General features: G+C 57.5%; 1 protein-coding gene across 4 annotated transcripts in view; it reads left to right on the top strand.

The window, feature by feature from the left end:
* Positions 1-950: 950 nt before the first annotated feature.
* ATP2A3 (ATPase sarcoplasmic/endoplasmic reticulum Ca2+ transporting 3) overlaps positions 951-21,243 on the top strand; it is a 37,810-nt gene continuing 17,517 nt past the window's right edge. For all 4 annotated transcript variants that reach the window (XM_025362609.1, XM_025362611.1, XM_025362610.1 and 1 more), the window contains exons 1-10: positions 951-1,239; positions 11,895-11,912; positions 12,172-12,254; positions 13,917-14,021; positions 14,209-14,347; positions 14,801-14,881; positions 15,032-15,117; positions 18,049-18,513; positions 20,734-20,822; positions 21,000-21,102. In XM_025362609.1, the coding sequence (XP_025218394.1) occupies positions 1,122-1,239; positions 11,895-11,912; positions 12,172-12,254; positions 13,917-14,021; positions 14,209-14,347; positions 14,801-14,881; positions 15,032-15,117; positions 18,049-18,513; positions 20,734-20,822; positions 21,000-21,102 (1,287 nt within the window). In that variant the 5' untranslated portion in view covers positions 951-1,121. The remainder of the gene's footprint in view (positions 1,240-11,894; positions 11,913-12,171; positions 12,255-13,916; positions 14,022-14,208; positions 14,348-14,800; positions 14,882-15,031; positions 15,118-18,048; positions 18,514-20,733; positions 20,823-20,999; positions 21,103-21,243) is intronic.

Here is a 21,243-nt window from a genome sequence, read left to right as displayed (position 1 = left end):
AGCTGGAGGGAGCGTCAATCAGGTTGTTCTCTTAGCTCCTCCTTTTGGCCGGGCGAGTGGTTTCTGCCTTCCTGCGACTTCCTCTTTTGACCCGCTGCCGCTTCTCCTGGCCCTCCTGGGGCGGGTGGAGCCCGGGAGCGCTGGGGCTGGGTCTCATCCATCTCTCCCCCTCCCTGAGCCAGGGTCAGTCCCCTGGGAGCCCTGGGCAGAGACCCCCACCCCACCCTCTCGGGCCGCTCTGGGGAGCCCCACCCTTGCTCCCTGGTTACATTTCCTGCTGGGGTGACGGTGTGAGTCTAGGGTAAGGAGCCTGGTTTTGTGACTTTCTTTTTTTTTTTCATGTTATTATTATTATACTTTAAGTTCTAGGGTACATGTGCACAACGTGCAGGTTTGTTGCATAGGTATACATGTGCCACGTTGGTGTGCTGCACCCATCAACTCGTCAGCACCCATCAACTCGTCGTTTGCATCAGGTATAATAAAGAAAGCAGAAACACCAAATATGGAGAACACTCAGCGCTTTCCTCTAGGGGAAACCCGCTTATTCAGAGGCTTTCGGGTTCTCTCTGAAGCCACTTTGCAGAATTCGAGCTGGGAAGCCGGACGCCCCCGGCCCAGGAGAACTCAGAGGAGGCGACGCGCAGCCCAGAGCCGGGTGCTCCGCAGCCCAGAGCCCGGTGCTCCGCAGCCCGCCCCAGCTCTCGGCCAGATCCCACCCCAGCAGCTCCACGGACCGGGATCCAGGACCCCCGGGCCAAGCGCCCCCGGCTCCCAACAGGGGCCCAGAGCGCGCCCCGCCGGCGGCCTCAGTTTCCCCTCTGCAGAACGGGCGGGGGGCCCGGACGGTGCGCCCCGGGTCGCGGCAGGCGCGCAGGGCGGCCGGAAGGGGTGTGATGGGGGGCGGGCCCCGCGCCGCCCCGCCCCGGGGAGGGAGTCCCGGGCGCAGCATCCTGGCGCGGGCCGGGGCCGCCGCCGCCACTGCCGTCGGGGAAGGTCCCAGAGCGGACATGGCCTCGCGCGGCGCCAGCCCGGGCCCGAACCCCCCGAGCCCCGCTTTGTAGCCCCCCACGGAGAGGCGGCCTCGACGGTGCCGACGGCGCAGACGGCCGGGCGGAGGCATGGAGGCGGCGCACCTGCTCCCGGCCGCCGACGTGCTGCGCCACTTCTCGGTGACAGCCGAGGGCGGCCTGAGCGCGGCGCAGGTGACCGGCGCGCGGGAGCGCTACGGCCCCAACGGTGAGCGCGCGGGCCGGGCCGGGGAGCGGGGGCCGCGCGCGCCGCAGTCTCAGTTTCCCCTCCTGCCCCCCCACCCGGCTCTGGGCGGGCAGGAAGCGAGGGCTCCGGAAACCTCTTCGGATGCTCCTGGGGCACCCGGCGGGGCTGCGCGGCCACCTTCGCGGGCGCGGGGACTGGGGGCTGGCGGCTGGGGGCTGGGGTCGGGTTGCAGCTGGGGAGACCGGACGCCTGGCACCCTCTGCGCGGTCCTCCCGGACTTCCCACCTCCACCCCGGCCCCGTCCACCCTGGAAGCGTTATTCCACCCCATCCGGGACCGTATTCCACCGCACGCCGCGCCTCTCCCGCCGGTATCGTGCAGGTGCAGCGCTGACACCGGCGGGCGAGGGACGGCCGGAGACTCAGGCTCGGCCTCCCAGCTGGCCCCAGGGTCTCCCCTGAGGGCTCCAGAAACGCCCAAGAAGGTGCCGCTTATCAGCCAGCAGCCTTGGGGCCCCCACCCCCACCCCCACCCCAGGTCTTCCTCTTTCTGCAACCCGAAGCGGATGTGGCTGGCGGAGTCGGTGGGGGCTTTGAACTGCTGAGGCGGGAGACCCACCTTCCTGGGGTGGCGGAGTCAAGGCCTCAGGGAGCTGCCAGGGAGGCCTTTCCCATCTCTGGGGAGGGAGGGAGGCTTCACGCCCTTGCTGTTCGGGTGGAGGGGTATCATTTCGTCCTCACCTCCTTCAAAGGAGTGTGGGATCCTCGTTTCTGCTAGAAGGCACGTTGAGTGCCACCGGGTACTGTCCCGATGTGGCCTGGCACCTTGGAGGTCCCATGAGGGTGGAAGATACAGACGTGCCCTCCCCACATCCCTTCCAGGCAGGACCTGCCACCCCCTTGCTCATGCCCTCAGCGCGGGGCAGAATGTGAGGGATCCCAGGAGAAACGCCCTCACCATCTTCAGAGGGTCTGCATCCTTTGGGGACTTGGAGCCTTGCCCTTTTGGGGTTCCCAGCCAGCCAGAGGGGAAGGTATTCTAGCCCTGGAATCCTACTACTCAGGGCTAGCTTGAAAATTAGGAAGAGGTGTCAGAAAAGGACTTTTGGGTTTTGTATTGGTTTATGAAAACCACCTCTTATATAAATATTATCTTTCTGGAGCAGAAATCCTTTTTCAAAAAAATTAGTTGCTATATTTAGTTGAGCTGTGGGAGGAACTGGGGAGATAAATATTATTTAATATCCCCCATTAGTGACTTGGCAGGGAGGTTGTGCTTTGCTGCAGGAGAGCTGGGCAGCATGGCCTGCCTCTGACCCTTCGGTGGGCTAGGGGTGAGGGCTGTGGCAGGCAGGTCTGGGGTCCCACTACCTCTTTTGTGCTACTATAGCCTCCAGCTTGGGAATCCTGATTGCCGAGGGAAACTGGAGACGCAGCCCTTGGCCTGTCCCTGGAATCACACAAATTCTGCTCCTGTATGACCCTAGCCAAGGTCTGTCTCCGTTCTGACATCATGTGTTCACTCGTCCAGCAGAGGAGGAACCGGCTGGGAGGGAGGGAGCCCCAGCCTTCCCCACCGGTTATTTGGTTGGATGAGATCTTGGGGTGCCCTGGCCACTGCACACCTGTGTGAGCTGATGGGGAAGGCTGTGGGCTTGGCGTGGTGTGTAGGTGCACAGAGGGTGGATGTGTGTTGGGCTGTGATGGGAGAAGTTGGGGAGAGGTATTGCTGGGCTCCCCTGGATCCTCTGGGCGTTGATAGTATTAATAATAAAAGCTGATGTTCACTGAGCACTTACTATGTGCCAGGTACTGTTCTCAGCATTTTTCATCTACTATCTCATTTCCTCCCCAAAACAACTCCGTAAGAGAGGAACTGTTGTCATCCCCATTTTATACAGGAGGAAACGGAGGCACCCAGAGGTTAAACCACTTGCCCGAGGTCACACAGTAGGTGGTGGAGCTAGCACTGGGTACCTGCGCCTCTCTGGGCCTCAGTTTCCCCATCTGTACAAGAGAGTCACAAGTTCTGCAGGCTCTGGAACCCTGGTGTCGGTGCCTGTGCTAGGAGTTTGGGTCCGCTGGTGCAGCTTTTTCAGCTTTGCCTCCAGCCTCCATGGGTCCCTAGAGGGCTCTTCTCTCAGATCACTGATTGGGACTGGGGGACATTCCAGGGCTCTAGAAGTCATTAGGTGAGCAGAGGGAAGCCAGCTGTTCCTTCCTGCCACACGCTTGCGGTGGCTTGAGGAGGAGGCACAGATGTCCTAGCACAGCCGCTGGAGTGGGGCTGATGAGGCTTTGAACGCTACCCCTGCCCCTTCATAGCTGTGCAATGCTGGACCAGCCTCTTTGCCTCTCTGTGCCTCGGTTTCTTCTCCATACGTGAGGCTACCATAGAACCCATCTCCCAGGGTTGTTTGTGAGTCTTTAGTGAGGTCACAGACACCAAGTCATCCTTCCTTGTCGCAGAAGAGGCTGGGGCGGGCTCTTGGCCACCAGCTGCGTGGCAGGGTGGGTCAGGCCTGTGGGTAGAAGGGACATCCCAGAGACGTGTGTTCTCCCCACCCCAGGAGGCTGTGCACCTGCAAGGTCGTTAGTGTGGAAACCACAAGGAAGTCATTTGCTTAAGTCCTGAAGCTTGCAAATTCTGCTGGGGGAGGGAGGAAGGGAGGCAGGGGCTGGGGATCCCACCCCACCTTCCACCCTCCCCATTCACTGCAGACAGACGCTTCAGAGCTGGGAAGCCTCAGCAGCACAGCCAGTGAGCATGCTAGCCAGGAACCCCCTCCACTCACACATAAAACAGCATCTGCCCCAAGTCCCAACAGGGAGTGAGTGGGGAGGCTCCTGGCCCCAGTTCCTCCTGTGAGCCCACCTTTGCAGGTGCCAGAGGTACCCAGAGTTCAGCTTCCTTGGGGGGCTTTTTCTTTTACGTCTTTTTTATTTTTTGAATAAAAATGTGCACAGTGCCAGCTTCAAGGTACAAAAGGTACACAGCAAAGTCTCCGACTCTCCCCAGCCACCCCTTCCCAGTCCTCCCAGTTTCTTGTGTCTTCTTCCCAAGACAGTCCGTGCATACACACATCTGGAGCTGTGACCTTGTGATCTTTTCCCACACGGAAGCAGGAGGAGGAGAAGTGCTCTTTGTCCCTGCTTTGACCTTGACAGTCATTCTTGGAGCCGGTGCCAGGAAGAGCACGGTGGGGCTTCCTGGTGGCTGCGTGGGATTTCGGCGTGTGGCTTTTCTCTGAATTCTGGTGGACGCTTGTGGTGTTGGCAGCCTCTGTTATGACGCGCAGTATCGCAAGGAGTATTCTTGTTGCCACATCATGTCACGCACTTGTGAATATCACTGAAGGACGCATTCCTGGGGGTGCAACTGTGGGGTCTAAGTGGGTGTATATTTTCAGGGTCATTAGCTGTCACTAAAGAGTTGGTTCTCTGTGCGGTTGTGCCGAGTGACCGGCTCGTTGTCCACTGCCTCGCCAGTGCAGGGGAGGACCAGACGGTTTGATCTGTGCCAGTCTGGGGGAAGAGTCCTCTCGTAGGTTTGCTTGGCCTCTTTCTGTTTAAAGTCACTTTGGGTGTCTTTTTGTATGGTAAGGAACCACCAGATGGGCTGCCCATCTCCTCTGCTGGACTGGAGCCAAGGCAAGAGACCTGGCTGTGTTGGGCATGTCCTGCCTGTAGCTATACTTCCTGGAGACCCCAGTGACATGGGAGTCGGGCAGATCCCAGGAGGTCTCCTGGGGTGGTCTCTGTTCAAGGGAGCTGGCGAGCCGGGCAGAAGCCTGCCTTCCTGGGCCACACGCGGCCCATCTGCAGTGAGCGCCTTGGCCCCAGGGCTGCCAGGTGGGACAGGTGGTCCAGATTTAGACTCCTGCCAGCGGCTTCTTGGCTCTGGCCTTATTTGCTGCCCTCAAATAAGTTCCAGGCCCTAGTTGGCGCTGAAACTCGGGCAACCCATATGCGTAGCCCACGGAAACCAGGCCAAGAGGAACGGAGTGTGTCGGGAGGAGGTAGCCATCCATCCGAGTGGCCCTGCTTGCTGGGTGGCCTTGGGCAGACCTGCCCCTTCCTGGACCTGCTGCTCCTCAGGACAGCACGGCTGGGACCCTGAGATCCCATAAGGGCTGTGCAGGATCTGAGAGGGTGTGGTTTGCCTGCAGCCCTTTGGAAGCTCAACGTCTTTCGTGCTTCACCCTAGTTTTCACTCCCACTGGCCTCTGCTGGGCAGCCGGAGCCCCCCCAGGAGCAGCATCAGGCCTGCCCAGCTGGGCCCCCTCACCCTCTTGCACCCTAAGGCAGGGCCTGTTTTTTCCCACAGCACAGTCGGGCGAAGAGATGTTGGGCAAACCTTCATCTCCAGCTCCGGACAAGCCAGGGGTGCCGCCGGCCCCTCTGCAGAGCGGAGAGCTGCTTCCCAAGGCCCCGCAGCGGCCCCCGCAGAGCAAGGTCAGGTGTGCACTCCAGGTGGACCCCGGAGACACAGGCAGGGCCAGGTGGGCTGGGCGGGCCCTGCCTCGCCAGGGCCTCTCCCTGACTCTGCAAGTGACGATTTAATTGCTCTGTAAATTTACCTTTGAGGAAGACCTGGTGAGTGCTTGCCTCTCCCAGCTGCAGCTGACATTTAGAAGCTGAAATACCAGTTTCCAATGAAGGAAGGAGTAGAAGGGGGATGAGGGGAGCAGGGGGTGTGGAGCCTGGGGGCAGCCCGGGGCATCGCTTACCCCCCTTCTCCCTGGCTCTGGACTGTGGGCTCACACCACGGAGCAACAGAGTAAACAGTGGTTGTAAGGACTCAGCATAAACACAGGGATGACTCAGTCCCGCCCCGCCCTGGAAGTGTTCCAGTGTGGCGGGGGGATACTGGCGACTGTTCAGAGAAGGGCACATCGATGAGGTAGGGGAGGGGCTTCCTGGAAAGGGGGTTCAGATGAGGAGATGGGATGCTGCTGTGCACAGAAGGAATGGCACAAGTAAAATGTTGGAGGAGGAAGGCCCGGCACGGTGGCTAGCATCTTGGGATCTCAGCACTTTGGGAGGCCGAGGTGGGCGGATCACTTGAGGTCAGGAGTTCGAAACCAGCCTGGTCAACATGGTGAAACCTCATCTCTACTAAAAATAAAAATAAAAAATTAGCCTGGCGTGGTGGCAGGTGCCTGTAATCCCAGCTACTGGGGAGGCTGAGGCGGGAGAATCACTTGAACCCAGGAGGCAGAGGTTGCAGTGAGCCGAGATCACGCCAGCCTGGCAACAGAATGAGACTCCGTGTGGAAAAAAAAAACAAAAACAACAACAACAAAAAACAATATATATATATAGTTATATATATATATAGTTATATATATTGTTATATATATAGTTATATATATATTGTTTTATATATATATGAGGAGGAGAAGGTTTGGCAAAATGGGGTTATCAACACATCATGCTGGACCCTATAAATGTATACAATTATGATTTGTGAATTACAGATAAACTAAAAAACAGGGGTGGCGATCCTGAGGCTTGGCTAACGGAGGGACAGATGTATATTCGGGATACAGACATGACCCTGGAAGGGCAGGTGGGGGCAGATCCAGGAAGGCCCTGAAGGCCATGCTAAGGTTGGTCTTTATTCTGTAGGCCAAAGACAGCCACTGAAGCTGTATGAACAGGACAGGCAGGGTCAGTCATTCGTCACATATGTTTACTGAGTTATGCTCCAGGAGCTGCTCTGGGTGCTGGAGACGCTGCACTTAACAAAATCTTGCTGCCCGGCCGGGCGCGGTGGCTCACGCCTGTAATCCCAGCACTTTGGGAGGCCGAGACGGGTGGATCACGAGGTCAGGAGATCGAGACCATCCTGGCCTACACGGTGAAACCCCGTCTCTACTAAAAAATACAAAAAACTAGCCAGGCGAGATGGCGGGCGCCTGTAGTCCCAGCTACTCGGGAGGCTGAGGCAGGAGAATGGCGTAAACCCGGGAGGCGGAGCTTGCAGTGAGCTGAGATCCGGCCACTGCACTCCAGCCTGGGCGACAGAGCGAGACTCCATCTCAAAAAAAAAAAAAAAAAAAATCTTGCTGCCCTAGAGCTTATATTCTAGCAAGTGATTATGGCTGGAGCGTGTTCACTGTGTGCTCTGAATTCCACGTGCTTTGTGCACGCCGTTCAATCTTCCCAGCATCCTTGTGAGGTACTTACCATTATCACCCTCTTTTTGCAGATGGAGAAACAGACACAGGGGATGAGGTAACTGGCCTGTGGCCACAGAAGTACTGTGAGATAGAGCAGGATTTGAACTTGAGCCCTCTGGACCAGATTCCTTGATCTAAGCCACAAAGCTTCTCTGATCACCTCCCTTTTGTCCCAGGACTGCAGGCTGACTCCCAGGCCTGCACGCTGGGCCTCCATGAACACAGGCCCTCTCAGTTGGGCAACATGGGCCAGGCAGGGGTCACCGTGGCAGAGGCTCAGATGAGAATAGTGGCCAGCCCCACTGTGGCTCTCAGAGGGAGCGGCACCCCCCCAGTCCTGTCTCTGCCCCCTGCAGCCCAGCGGATAGCCGTGAGAGTGGGCAGAGCCAGGGCACTCTCTCATTTAACAGATGGGACATCTGGCACTGCAAGAGGCCCAAGGCCGCCATTTCAAGGGGAACTGTCTCAGACCCCAACATGCAGCCTTGGAGAGAGCAAGGAAGGAGCCAGCGTCGTCCAGGAACGCCTGGAGTGGGGCATCTCCCAGCCCTGGGCTCCCTCCATCACCCTGGGGCTCACTCATGCAAGGGGAGAATTGGGTCCTTCAGGGTTGAATTTAGAAGCAGACCAGGCCTGAGCAGGCAGAGCCTCGCAGGCCCCTAAAACCCCATGAGGGAGGCCAGCAGCGCCTTTTGGACAGGAGGATTTGTCCAAAAATCCTGGGTTCTCTACAGAGGGGCACACCGACTGGTGGGATGAGGACATCCAGCCCAGCAACCAGGACATGGGACACCAAGGTTTTCAGATGACCTTGGGTGGGTGGTAAAGAGCGTGGAGGAGGGAAGGCAGGACAGCCTAAGAATTAGCGCAGGAGGCCCACAGCAGGGCATGGAGAGCCAGACTGCCTGAGCTCAAAACCCTTCCCGGCCTCCCCCGCTGTGTGACAGAGAACTAGTCACTCAACCTCTCTGTTGTGTACTCTGTAAAATGGGTGTAACAATGGCATCTTCCTTCCCAGCTTGTTTGAGGATCAGAGAATAAGGCACACAGGGAGTTGGCAGCGCGTCTGGCGCACACCACCAGCTGCTGCTGCTATGACCGCTGCTAAGCACCTCACGTGCTTAGCTGAGTCCCCAGCGTCTTCCCATTTGTTCTCTGCAGATAATGCGGGAAGGCACCTGGGGCATTGCTTGGCAGGTGCTTGGTAAATGTGGCTGTTAATAGTAATGATGATGATCATCATCACAGCAGGCCTTCAAGGTGGGTGTGTGTACCTCACCTCCCAAATGCCCCACAAGGAGCCGGCTGTGTGGGCAGGACCAGAGCTGTGCTCAGGGGCAGGTCAGGCCTCCTCAGCGGGGTGGGGTGAGAGGGGGCTTTGCGGAGGAAGCCAGGTCTGGGCGGAGGGGGCTATCAGTCAGGTTCAGCTTGGTTACTGCAGCCATCGCCTCGGAATCTCGGCAGCTTGAAGGACCAGAGGTTCCTTTCTCACGCCTCTTGAGTGCTGGCAGCAGACTGGTCACTGAGGGCTCTGTGCCTTCCTCACTCTGTGACCCCGGTCGATGGAGCAGACACCATCTCACAGGCTGCTGGCTGCTGTAGGAGAGTGTCAAAGAGCTCCAACCGCTTGGCTATTTACATTTAAATGCATGAAAATTAAAGTAAAATTTGAAATTAGTCACAGTCCAGGGGCGCACCAGCTGCCTGTGGCTAGTGGCTCCGGTCCTGGCCAGCACAGATGGAGGATACTTCTGCTATCACAGGACATTCTACTGGACAGTGACCTCCTAAAAAGCCCCCCACCAGAAGTCAATGCTCCAACCTGGCAGGAATACACCTTCTTCTTCTCAAAAGTCACACGGGGGCCGGGCAGTGCCTTCCTACTATGCCCACAAGGTGGGGAGGACCAGAAATATTTGGGGAACAGCATCATGAGCACCAAAGAGTGGGTCCTGGGTCAGGGTGGGTCAGAGAGCAGAAGGGGAGATGACCCAGGTCGACAGGTAGAGAAAGGAGAACTGAGCCAGCTGCTGTGGCTCACACCTGTAATCCCAGCACTTTGGAAGGCTGAGGTGGGCGGATCACCTGAGGTCGGGAGTTTGAGACCAGGCTGGCCAACATGCTGAAACCCCGCCTCTACTGAAAATACAAAAATTAGCTGGGCGTGGTGGCGGGCACCTGTAATTCCAGCTACCTGGGAGGCTGAGGCAGGAAAATCGCTTGAACCTGGGAGGCGGAGCTTGCAGTGTGCTAAGATCGCACCACTGCACTCCAGCCTGGGCGACAGAGCAAGACTGCTTCTCAAAAAAAAAAAAAAACAAAAACAAGAGAGAGAGAAAGGAGGACTTGAGGGACCAGCCGAGGCAGGCAGGAGGCATCGTGGGGACCTCTGTGAGGAAGTACAGGGACCGGAGCTGGCACGTGTACCCCACGACACGCTTCCCAATCCCAGGCCTCGCCCTTGCCCAGAATAAAGAAAGGTGAGGGTTACAGGCATCTCCCGGGTAGCGCCCGGCACAAGCCTACCCGTGCACACCGTGAGGTTAGCACTGTCCTGATTTGAGGCTGGGGCATGGCTGGGGTGTCCTCTAAAGCACACTGTTCCATTGGCGAATTGGCCCAGAAACCAGGCCTGGCCCGCCCCCCGCCTTTCCTGTTCGCCTCAGCTAAATAGATCACAAGGAAAAAGTCTGTTTGATTTTAATCTCGACGCAGGACACTGGAGATTACATTTTCCACGGAAAATGTCAGCCACTGCCGAAAATAGGACTTTGGAGAAAATGCTAGAAAGTGTATTTTTAGGCTATATATTTTCCTCCTGGATTCCTGCAGTCCAGTGGGCTGCTTGATACTCCCCAGGGTTCAGCTGCCAGGTGCAGACCCTAAAGCTTCCAAACAGGTGGTCCAGGGAGAGGGCTCCCATAGGAAAGAAATGCCTGCAGGCTAAAAACAGGTGGACCGACGCGAGGCCCTGTTTCCAGTGTCAGGAAGGAGGAGGTGGAAGAGAGCCAGCCAGGGCCGGGGCCTCAGATTCCGCACGGCTAACGAGCTTCGGGGAGATGCCGCAGATGTCCGGAGACATCCTATGAGTGGCAAGGGACAGGAGAAGGCAGGGCTCGGTTAGACTGTGGCCTGGGAAGGGGGAGCTTCTCCAAGCCCATCCTCCAGAGCCCGGCTCCCGCCCCTCTCTTCCCCACACAGACCCACTCACTCATTGTGTGGCTTTGCTCAAGCCACGCCTCCACCGTGATCCTTCAAGCCCCGCTCTGTGAAGTGGAGGGGCTGGAACTCTCTGCAGCCTCCCCTTTAGGCTGCAGGAATGATTCAAGATGTCAGGGGCCTGAGGCACCCAGCTCTGCTTGATATGAAAGGTGCTTCGGGAAATGTTGGAGATAAAAATCAGCACCTAGGCTGGGGCGTGGTGGCTCACGCCTGTCATCCCAGCACTTTGGGAGGCCGAGGTGGGCAGATCACAAAGGTAGGAGTTCGAGACCACCTGGCCAACACAGTGAAACCCCGTTTCTACTAAAAATACAAAAATCAGCCGGGAGTGGTGCCGCGTGCCTGTAATCCCAGCTACTCGGGAGGCTGAGGCAGGAGAATTGCTTGAACCTGGGAGGTGGGGGTTGCAGTGAGCCAAGATCGCACCACTGTGCTCCAGCCTAGACGACAGAGCGAGACTCTGTCTCAAAAAAAAAAGCCCCTAAAGTGAGGCGGGTGCTGTTGGAGTTTGGAAACAATGTTCTTCACCATGTTGTGTTGGGGGGTGGGGGAAACTGGGTATGTGGGGTGGGGCTGGGGGGTCTTCACTGAACTCACCTGGAGTGCAGGGCCTCGGGGGACTGCACTGTGGGAGGGATCCTAACTGCAGGGTGCTGGCTGCTAGGGTCCTGTCCAGGGGGAGCCCCGCTGTGCGGTGGGGCTCAGCAGGCCGGCCCAGCTGCAGACCTTGTCCAGCTGGTCGCAGGGGAGCAGGGATGTCAGAGGCCTGGTGAGCGGAAGACGCCTGAGCCAGTGTTCTCTGTTTGAGGGAGGGGCTGCCTTGCTGCGGGGATGGCAGATGCTCAACAGGACTATGCGGCCATCTAAGGAAGGGCTACGCAGGGGAGCCGTGAGAACAGCCCGCTCTCTGTGTGACCTGGGTGGGGGAAGTGTCTCTTTTCTAGGCCTCAGTTTCCCCTCTGTGAAATGGGGCAGAGAGGGGCTGGACCGGAGGGGCTGGAAGGACCCTCTTGGCTCCGATCTCATCCCAAGATGAGCCAAGTCACCCTAGATCTTCCTCAATCTGAGTGGGGGGAGGGTAGAGGGGTGGACGCATTTGGGTCCAAACCATTTATCCTGTGACCTCAGAGCCCTGGGGGATACATCCAGTCCGTGGTGGGGGTCTGGGCGGGCACGGTGGGCAGGCGCTGCCAGATTCCTCCGAGGCCCCCTGCGTGACCCACTCCTCTTTTGTCTCCTCATGGCTCCCGTGGCTGCCTGGATCCTGCAGAGCTCCCGACTGAGGAAGGTGAGGCTGGCACCGTGATGGACCGCTAGGCCGCGGGGCAGCATCCCTGGGTCCTTCACCGTCAGGTCGTGACTCCCCCCTCCCCGCTGAGTGAGGCCTTGCTGAGCTCCCCAGGATCGCCCACCTGAGCCTCTCAGGGATCTGGGTCCTCCCTCTTCCGAGTGCAGGGCGAGAATGGGAGGTTTCCGAGGCCATCCTAGCTCCAAGTGGGAAGGGTCAGTGGTGGGGGCCCAGCCTCATGCATGACTCCTGTTCCCAGGGAAGTCCCTGTGGGAGCTGGTGCTGGAACAGTTTGAGGACCTCCTGGTGCGCATCCTGCTGCTGGCCGCCCTTGTCTCCTTTGTAAGTGGGGCCCTGCCTGCCATCCTGTGGGAGTGGGTAACCCTGGAGGGAGAGCCAGGCTGGGCAGTGCTCTGAGGCCCTGGAGCCTGGCCCTGTTCTCCACACCCTGGGCCTGCTCTCTGGCCTTCCCTGGCCCTGCCCTACTCAGAATTCAGCCTCCCTTGCCTGAACCCTCATGGCCCCTATACTGGGCCCCCAGCTTCCACCTGACCCCTCCAATCCATCTTATCCTCTGGCTCTCAGCGAGCTCTCCAACTCACATCCGCCCCCTGCCCCGCCCTGCTGTAGCCTAGGCTGTCTCTCCTTCAGCACTACTGACAGTTTAGACCAGGTCATTCTTTGTCGGGGTGGGGTGGGGGCTTCCCACTGTAGGGTGTTTAGCAGCATCCCTGGACCCTACCTACCAGATGCCAGTAGCACCTCCCAGCTGTGACCGTCAAAAAGGTCTTTAGACAGCCGGACCTAGCATCTCATGACTGAAATCCCAGCACTGTGGGATGCCGAGGCAGTAAAATCACTTGAGCCAAGGAGTTTGAGACCAGCCTGGGCAACACAGGGAGAATCTGTCTCTACAAAAAATACAAAAACAATTTAGCCGGTGTGGTGGTGCAGGCCTATAGTCCCAGCCACTCTGGAGGCTGAGGCAGGAGAATCAATCGCTTGGGCCCGGGAGGCCGGAGCTGCAGTGAGCCGTGATCACACCACTGCACTCCAGCCTGTGCAACAGAGCAAGACCCTGTCTCAAAAAAATAAAAATGTCTTCGGACATTGCCAAATGCCCCTGGGGGGCACATTGCCCCTGCCTGAGTGCTGCTGCCGGAGCCCCTTTCGTGGGTCCCAGTGCCCCCCACAAGGACTCTGGGGTCTGAACCTCCTGCAGCCTCCTCTTGGCTGCTTCTCCTTGCTCTTCCTCCATTCCCAGTGATACTTCGCTGCCTAGTGGGCTTTGGATGTGTGCATCAGAATCACCTGGGCTTGGCTGGCTGCGGTGGCTCACACCTGTAATCCTAGCACTTTGGGAGGCCGAGGCGGGTGAGCTCAGGAATTCAGCCTGGGCAACATGGTGAAACCCCGTCTCTACTAAAATATAAAAAGATTAGCCAGGCATAGTGATGGACGCCTATAATCCTATCTACCCAGGAGGCTGAGGCTCAAGAATTGCTTGAACCTGGGAAGCGAAGGTTGCTGTAAGCCAAGATCGAGCCACTGCACTCCAGCCTGGGCAACAGAGCAAGACTCTGTCTCAAAAGAATCCGTAGGCTTGCTGACACACAGATGACTGGGCTCCACCCCAGAATTTGTGATTCAGGAGGTCTGGGAGAGGCCCTGAGATCAACATTTCTTACAAGTTCCCAGCCGCTGCTGCTGCTGGTCTGGGGACTACACTGAGATGCTCTGCTCCAGGCAGACAGTAAGGCCTGGGCAGGCACCCGTCCCACTGCCCCACAGCCTTGAAGGTTGGCCTGGGTGGGGTGGTCACTCCTGTGGGGTGGGCATCCTATGCCAAGGCCTTCTCAGAGGAGTGGCCCTCTCCAAGCCAAGGGCTCCCCAGTGCTATCTCCGCAAAGCAGGGGAGCAGACAGGAGATCCGGGGTGCCAAGGAAAAGAAGAGCAGATCTTGGCCAGCAGCAGGGCCTGAGCTCACCAGCTGTGATCTTGCAGGTCCTGGCCTGGTTCGAGGAGGGCGAGGAGACCACGACCGCCTTCGTGGAGCCCCTGGTCATCATGCTGATCCTCGTGGCCAATGCCATTGTGGGCGTGTGGCAGGTGGGAGGCACTGGGGGTGGGACTGGGCCGGGGGTCTCCCAGCCACTAGGAGTGCCCTCCACCTGGTGCTGGCATCCTGCAGACCCTTCTGCTTCTAGCTCCATCCCAGGCCCCAGGGGAGTCACTCCAAGGGGGCGGCCTGCCGGGGGCAGCAGGGCAGACCGCCTGCCTGCCTTCTGTTCTGCAGGAACGCAACGCCGAAAGTGCCATCGAGGCCCTGAAGGAGTATGAGCCTGAGATGGGCAAGGTGATCCGCTCGGACCGCAAGGGCGTGCAGAGGATCCGTGCCCGGGACATCGTCCCAGGGGACATTGTAGAAGTGGCGGGTATGCCAGGGGCCTCCTCTTCTTATTTTATTTTATTTTTATTTTATTTTATTTTTGAGATGGAGTCCTGCTCTGTTGCCCAGACCAGAATGCAGTGGCGCAATCTCGGTTCACTGCAACCTCCCGCCTCCCAGGTTCAAGGAATCCTCCTGCCTCAGCCTCCCATAGGGGCCTCCTTTTATTATGTGGGCCTGGAAGCGCCATCCCTGTCTGTGCCACCATCATTCTGGCTGTATGCACAGAGGGCGTGGCCGTCAGATCCCTCCAAAGCCCTTTGGCCAAAACCCTGTTGGACAGATGAGACTGTGGGCCAGAGGGACAGGGGTCCACCAGAGCGATCACAGCTCAGGCACTCGACGCCCAGCCCCAGCCTTGGGTCCTGGGAATCCTTCTGGCTTTTCCCAGCTGGTGGTGCCCAAAGCCACTCTCAGCCAAGTCATTCTCCCCGCACAGTGGGGGACAAAGTGCCTGCTGATCTCCGCCTCATCGAGATCAAGTCCACCACGCTGCGAGTGGACCAGTCCATCCTGACGGGTGAGGCCCCCCTGCCGGGAGGCTGGGACCTAGTGGACCGGGACCACGGGATGGGACCACGGGGTGGGACCACGGGATGGGACCATGGGGTGGGGCCACGGGATGGGTGTGTCTTCATGTGGGGCTTCTCATCTCTGATTCCATGACCAGGTGAATCTGTGTCCGTGACCAAGCACACAGAGGCCATCTCAGACCCCAGAGCTGTGAACCAGGACAAGAAGAACATGCTGTTTTCTGTAAGTCCCTCAAATGTCTGAGGCCTTTGCCCAGACAATGATAAAAATAACAACATTAAGATTATTATGCCTGTAATCCCAGCACTTTGGGAGGCTGAGGTAGGTGGATCACTTCAGGTCAGGAGTTCGAGACCAGCCTGGCCAACATGGCGAAGCCCTGTCTCTACTAAAAATACAACAAGTTAGCTGGGTGTGGTGATGCGTGCCTGTAATCCCAGCAACTTGGGAGGCTGAGGCAGGAGAATCGCTTGAACCCGGGAGGTGGAGGTTGCGGTGAGCCAAGATCACGCCACTGTACTCCAGCCTGGGTGACAAGAGCAAAAACTCTGTCTCAAAAAAAAAAAAAAAAAAAGATTTGTTTTTTCTGGCCCTGTTGCCCGGGCTGGAATGCAGTGGTACAATCTCGGGTCACTGCAACCCCCACCCCCCAGGTTCAAGCTACTCTTGTGCCTCAGCTTCCCAAGTAGCTGGGACTCCAGGCACCTGCCACCACACCTGGCTAATTTTTGTATTTTTAGTAGCAACAGGGTTTCACCATGTTCACCAGGCTGGTCTCAAACTCCTGACCTCAAGTGGTCCGCCCGCCTTGGCCTCCCAAAGTGCTAGGATTATAGGCATGAGCCACTGCACCCGGCCCAACATTAAGATTAATCAACTAAAGTCCTATGGGGAAGAACCTCATCAATTCTTGACAATACATGCAAATTTATAGTAATAATAGCTCATGTTTACTGGGGGCTGTGTGCCTGGCACTGTTCTAAGCCCTTTACACATATTAGCTTATTTAATCTTTACACCAAATCTTTGAAGTAAGTACTCTTGTTATGCTTGTTATCAATATTTTCCAGCAAGGAAACAAGCACAGAGAGATTAAGTAAGTTGCCGAAGGTCACACAGCCAGTGAGTGGCAGAGCTGGGACAAACTCCAACATCCTGGATTTTTGCTGGGAGACCTTGCCTTCTCCTGGAGAGGGGCAGAGACCCCCTGTAATCACTCAATAGAAATGCTCTAGTGGAAAGAGGTCTGCCAAAGTGGTGGAGGATGGTGGGCATAGTCCATTCTCTGATAGGAAAACTGACCCACAAGGCATGATGCCCGGCTCTTCTCAGAGAGAGCGATGGGTTCAGCTTTCGGGGGAGAGACCTGCCTCCGTGGCCTCAGAGAAAGTTAGCAAGTGATACTCACAGCTGCCCAGCAATAGCCTGAGGCCAGCAAGGAGCATTTGGGGCCACAAGGAAGGGTCAGGCCAGTCAGACAATGGCCCAGGCCACAAGTTATAAGGGGATAGAAAACTTCCTGAGGGAAGAGGAATGAAGAAAGTGAAACTCACCCATAACTTTTTTTTTTTGAGATGGAGTCTTGCTGTGTTGTCCAGGCTGGAGGGCAGTGGCGCGATCTCCGCTCACTGCAAGCTCTGCCTCCCGGGTTCACGCCATTCTCCTGCCTTAGCCTCCCAAGTAGCTGGGACTACAGGCACCCGCCACCACGCCCGGCTAATTTTTTTGTATTTTTAGTAGAGACGGGGTTTCACCGTGTTAGCCAGGATGGTCTCGATTTTCTGACCTTGTGATCCGCCCGCCTCAGCCTCCCAAAGTTCTGGGATTACAGGCGTGAGCCACCGTGCCCGGCCAACTTTTTTTTTTTTTTTGAGACAGAGTCTCGCTCTGTCGCCCAGGCTGGAGTGCAGTGGCACAATCTTGGCTCACTGCAACCTCTGCCTCCCGGGTTCAAGCCATTCTTCTGCCTCAGCATCCCAAGCAGCTGGGATTACAAGCACATGCCACCATGCCTAGCTAATGTTTGTGTTTTAGTAGAGACAGGGTTTCGCCATGTTGGCCTGGCTGGTCCCTAACTCCTGACCTCAGGTGATCCACCCGCCTTGGCCTCCCAAAGTGCTGGGATTACAGGTGTGAGCCACCACGCCCAGCCCAGAACTCTTCTTGAGAGGGGCCTACCTAACTGCAGGGAAGCCTTGGACAGGCTTCTATTCCCTGGCACTTGCCTTGGCATGGGGAGCAATGGTGACAGCCATTGCTCCAGTATCAGCAGCTGTCACTAAGAAGCTTTGGAGGGGACGGGCCTGGTAGCTCATGCCTATCATCCCAGCACTTTGGGAGGCCAAGGCAGGAGGATCACTTGAGCTCAGGAGTTTGAGACTAGCCTGAGCAACATAGTGAGACCTCATTTCTACTAAAATTCAAAATTAAACAAAAAAAATTTTCTAAAGTAATAATAAAAAGAAGCTTTGGAGGAAGGTTGTCTGGCTGGGCCCCGCATGTTGGGGACTAGAGCTGCATCGGTTAAGACAGAAGAAAGGCTGGGGCCTGCCCTCTTGCCAGCCTCAACAGCATATGCTTTTGAAGGGGTACCGAGTTCTCAGCCTCCTCAGAAAAACTATCTGGGGCCTCTGCTGGATCACTTTACAGAAGAGGACACCAAGCCACAAGGCTGGCTGTCCCTTCTGCTAGGAATTGAGGATTTTACTGGAGCGTTGGAAATGGATGAGCTGAGGCTCAGGTTTTGTGGATTTTTCAGTAAATATTAATGGGCTGTTTATTGAGTTCGTAGTCGGCTGTGCTCCTGTGTGGCTATAGTGGTTGTTTTCATTATGAATCACATTTTGCGGGACGGATGCTTGTGCTGCGCTGGTCCATTATATTATCGGTATCAGCCCCCGTGCCTCCTCTGTGCCCGGCCCCATGCTAGGCACTGGGGATACGGCGATGAACCCAATCCCTGCCTTCTTAGAGCTGACACTGTCATGGGAAGGCAGCAGGGAGCCAATGCATACCTAGCGACAGAAGTCTGGACGCACTAGCAACATGGAGAAAAGGAAAGCCGGGTAGAAGAAGTGCCTTACTCCGGCTTGAGGGAGTCAGGGGTCCGGCTTGGCTGCTGAGCAGCTTTTTCCTTGTCTTTCCTTCGGCCAGGGCACCAATATCGCCTCGGGCAAAGCAGTGGGTGTGGCCGTGGCCACCGGCCTGCACACGGAGCTGGGCAAGATCCGGAGCCAGATGGCGGCGGTGGAGCCCGAGCGGACGCCGCTGCAGCGCAAGCTGGATGAGTTTGGGCGGCAGCTGTCCCATGCCATCTCTGTGATCTGCGTGGCCGTGTGGGTCATCAACATCGGCCACTTCGCTGACCCGGCCCATGGTGGCTCCTGGCTGCGCGGCGCTGTCTACTACTTCAAGATCGCCGTGGCCCTGGCTGTGGCGGCCATCCCCGAGGGCCTCCCGGCCGTCATCACTACGTGCCTGGCACTGGGCACGAGGCGCATGGCACGCAAGAACGCCATCGTGAGAAGCCTGCCCTCTGTGGAGACCCTGGGCTGCACCTCGGTCATCTGCTCCGACAAGACGGGCACGCTCACCACCAATCAGATGTCTGTCTGCCGGGTGAGTGACGGCCAGCTTGATGTTGCTGTGCATTGCTAAGCGGGCTGGGCTACCTCTCTGGGTCTCTCCCCCACCTCCTTTTCAGTGAGGGATGGAGGAGAGAACCTGTGGGCTGTCCCTTGGCCCAGAGCAGGTCTAGGTTTTCATGAGATGACAGGGAGGCTATAGCAAATCATGCCTGGGTAGCCTCATGTCACTGAGGCCTGTGTGGCACTGTGGGGCCCTGGCCAGGTTGCTGACAGTCTGTTAACCTCAGTCTCCTCATTGGAAGCCTGGCTGTGTGAGGCCTGCTAGGTAAACGTAAAGGACAAAGGAGAGGCTCAAGCTCAGCCTTGGCATAGGAATCAAGCTGGACCTGGACCCGGGTTCCATCCTGCCCCATCATGGCTCTGTGCAGTCAACACCTGTCACCAGATAAGCCAGCTCCGGTAACCCGGGAAGGGCCGGGGCAGGAATTATTCATTCCCTGGCACTTGTTCCCACATCCTGGGCCCGCCGCCCACATGGCCAAGGGATTCTGGCTGCGACTTCAGCAGGTCCATGGGGCAGAAGGCTCCTCCTGGCCCAGCAGATGGGTGAGTGGGGAGATGGTGAAGGCTATGGGTTCCCCACCCTTCCCAGGCCCGCAGTGCCTCTCTGTCACCGCTGTTTTCATATCTGCCCACTGGGCTTGGTAACCCAGGCTCTGTATTCTGAGACCCTAAGGCCTTCTAGGAGCCCATCAAAGGCTGCTTTTGGGGAGGGGTGCTGGCAACCTTTACTGTCCTGCTAAAAGCCCTTATAGGATTTTATTTAAACAGAGTGTTTCTTGACTAAGAATGAGCATTTTTTTTTTTTTTTTTTTTTTGAGGCAGACTCTCACTCTGTTGTCTAGGCTGGAGTGCAGTGGCATGATCTGAACTCACTGCAACCTCTGCCTCCCGGGTTCAAGCGATTCTCCTGCCTCAGCCTCCCAAGTATCTGGGACTACAGGCATGTGCCACCACACCCAGCTAATTTTTGTATTTTAGTAGAGATGGGGTTTCACCATGTTGGCCAGGCTGGTCTGTAACTCGTGACCTCAAGTGATCCACCTGTCTCGGCCTCCCAAAGTGCAGGGATTACAGCCCTGTGCCCTAATAAAGATTTTTCTTTTTTTGAGATGGAGTCTCACTCTGTCGCCCAGGCTGGAGTGCAATGACACGATCTCAGCTCACTGCAACCTCTGCCTTCTGGGTTCAAGCAATTCTGCCTCAGCCTCCCGAGTAGCTAAGATTACAGGCACACATCACCACGCCTGGCTAATTTTTGTATTTTTAGTAGAGACGGGGTTTCACCATGTTGGCCAGGATGGTCTCGATCAAGCTTGACCTCATGATGCACCTGCCTCGTGATCCACCCACCTCGGTCTCCCAAAGTGCTGGGATTACAGGCATAAGCCACCGTGCCCAGCTAATAACAAACATTTTAAAAGTGCAGGGTGGGGAAGTTGTAGAGGCCTTACGTGCTGGATGCTGGGCTGTGCTTGCTGGGTGACTACCCCCAGGAGTAGGGAGGAGAGTGGGAAGGAAAGGACACTTATTATGTATCTACTGGGCACTGGGCTGGCCATTTGCTTGAGAATGTGCAGCGAGGCCATGTCCAGGAAGCGAGAACTGTCTCCCCAGCAGAGCTGGCTGAACAGGCAAAGAAATAGACATCCTGGGCCAGGTAAGCCCCCCTGTCCCTGAGGTGCACAGGTGGGGACTGGGTGACCCATCAGGCCCTGGGGCAGGGACTCACTCTCTGGGGACATCTCCCTTGAAGGCCAGGAACTCATTTCCTTGAAGGCAAAGGAGGGGGCGGTTCCCATGTTACTAGTGGAGAAACTGAGGCTCAGCTACTTGGCCAGGGGTTACACAGTGAGATGGGCAAGGACTCAGGCTTTCTGCCTAGCTCAGGGCTCTCTCAAGCTGGCAGCTGCCCCCACAGCATTGAAGAATCTGCCATAAATCCCTCAGAAGTCCAGGACATTTGGACAAACCAGAGCGGGACACACCTGGCAGAGCAGACAGTCCCTGCCTCAGCCTGGACCCTGCGTTCTATTTCCCTCCTGGTGGGGCGGACGGCCAGGCTGGTTTGGCTCTTGGTGGGGCAGGGGGCCTGCAGGACCCCACCCTGGGGTCGGGCTTTATTCAATCTAGCCGCCCAGGGAGGAGGGAGGCGACCTCGCCCGCCTAAGCACGCCCCTTTGCTCCCCAGATGTTCGTGGTAGCCGAGGCCGATGCGGGCTCCTGCCTTTTGCACGAGTTCACCATCTCGGGTACCACGTATACCCCCGAGGGCGAAGTGTGAGTGCGGGGCCAGGGGATTGGCGGGAGGGCGGCCTGGGGGCGGGGCCGAGGTGTCCATGGGAGGCCCCTGGGGGCGGGGCCAGGAGGCGGAGCCCCTCCGGGGGCGGGGCCAGGGGCGGAGCCCCTCCCGGGGGCGGGGCCGAGGTCCTCGTGGTGACCGCCCTGGCCCCACAGGCGGCAGGGGAATCTGCCTGTGCGCTGTGGCCAGTTCGATGGGCTGGTGGAGCTGGCGACCATCTGCGCCCTGTGCAACGACTCGGCGCTGGACTACAATGAGGTGGGCCCCACCCCCTTTCATGACCTCCCTAGTATGCAGGCCACCAGGACAGACCCTTTTCCCAGCCTCAAAGCTCCCAGGGTTGGCAGCCCTTGCACCCTGGAAGTGCCACACCCAGGGAACACGGTTACCCCTGCCCAC

Source organism: Theropithecus gelada, chromosome 16 (assembly GCF_003255815.1).
Source record: "Theropithecus gelada isolate Dixy chromosome 16, Tgel_1.0, whole genome shotgun sequence".
Classification (NCBI taxonomy): domain Eukaryota; kingdom Metazoa; phylum Chordata; class Mammalia; order Primates; family Cercopithecidae; genus Theropithecus; species Theropithecus gelada.
The sequence above is the reverse complement of the archived record's forward strand: the minus strand, read 5'-3'. Positions and strand labels throughout refer to the sequence as shown.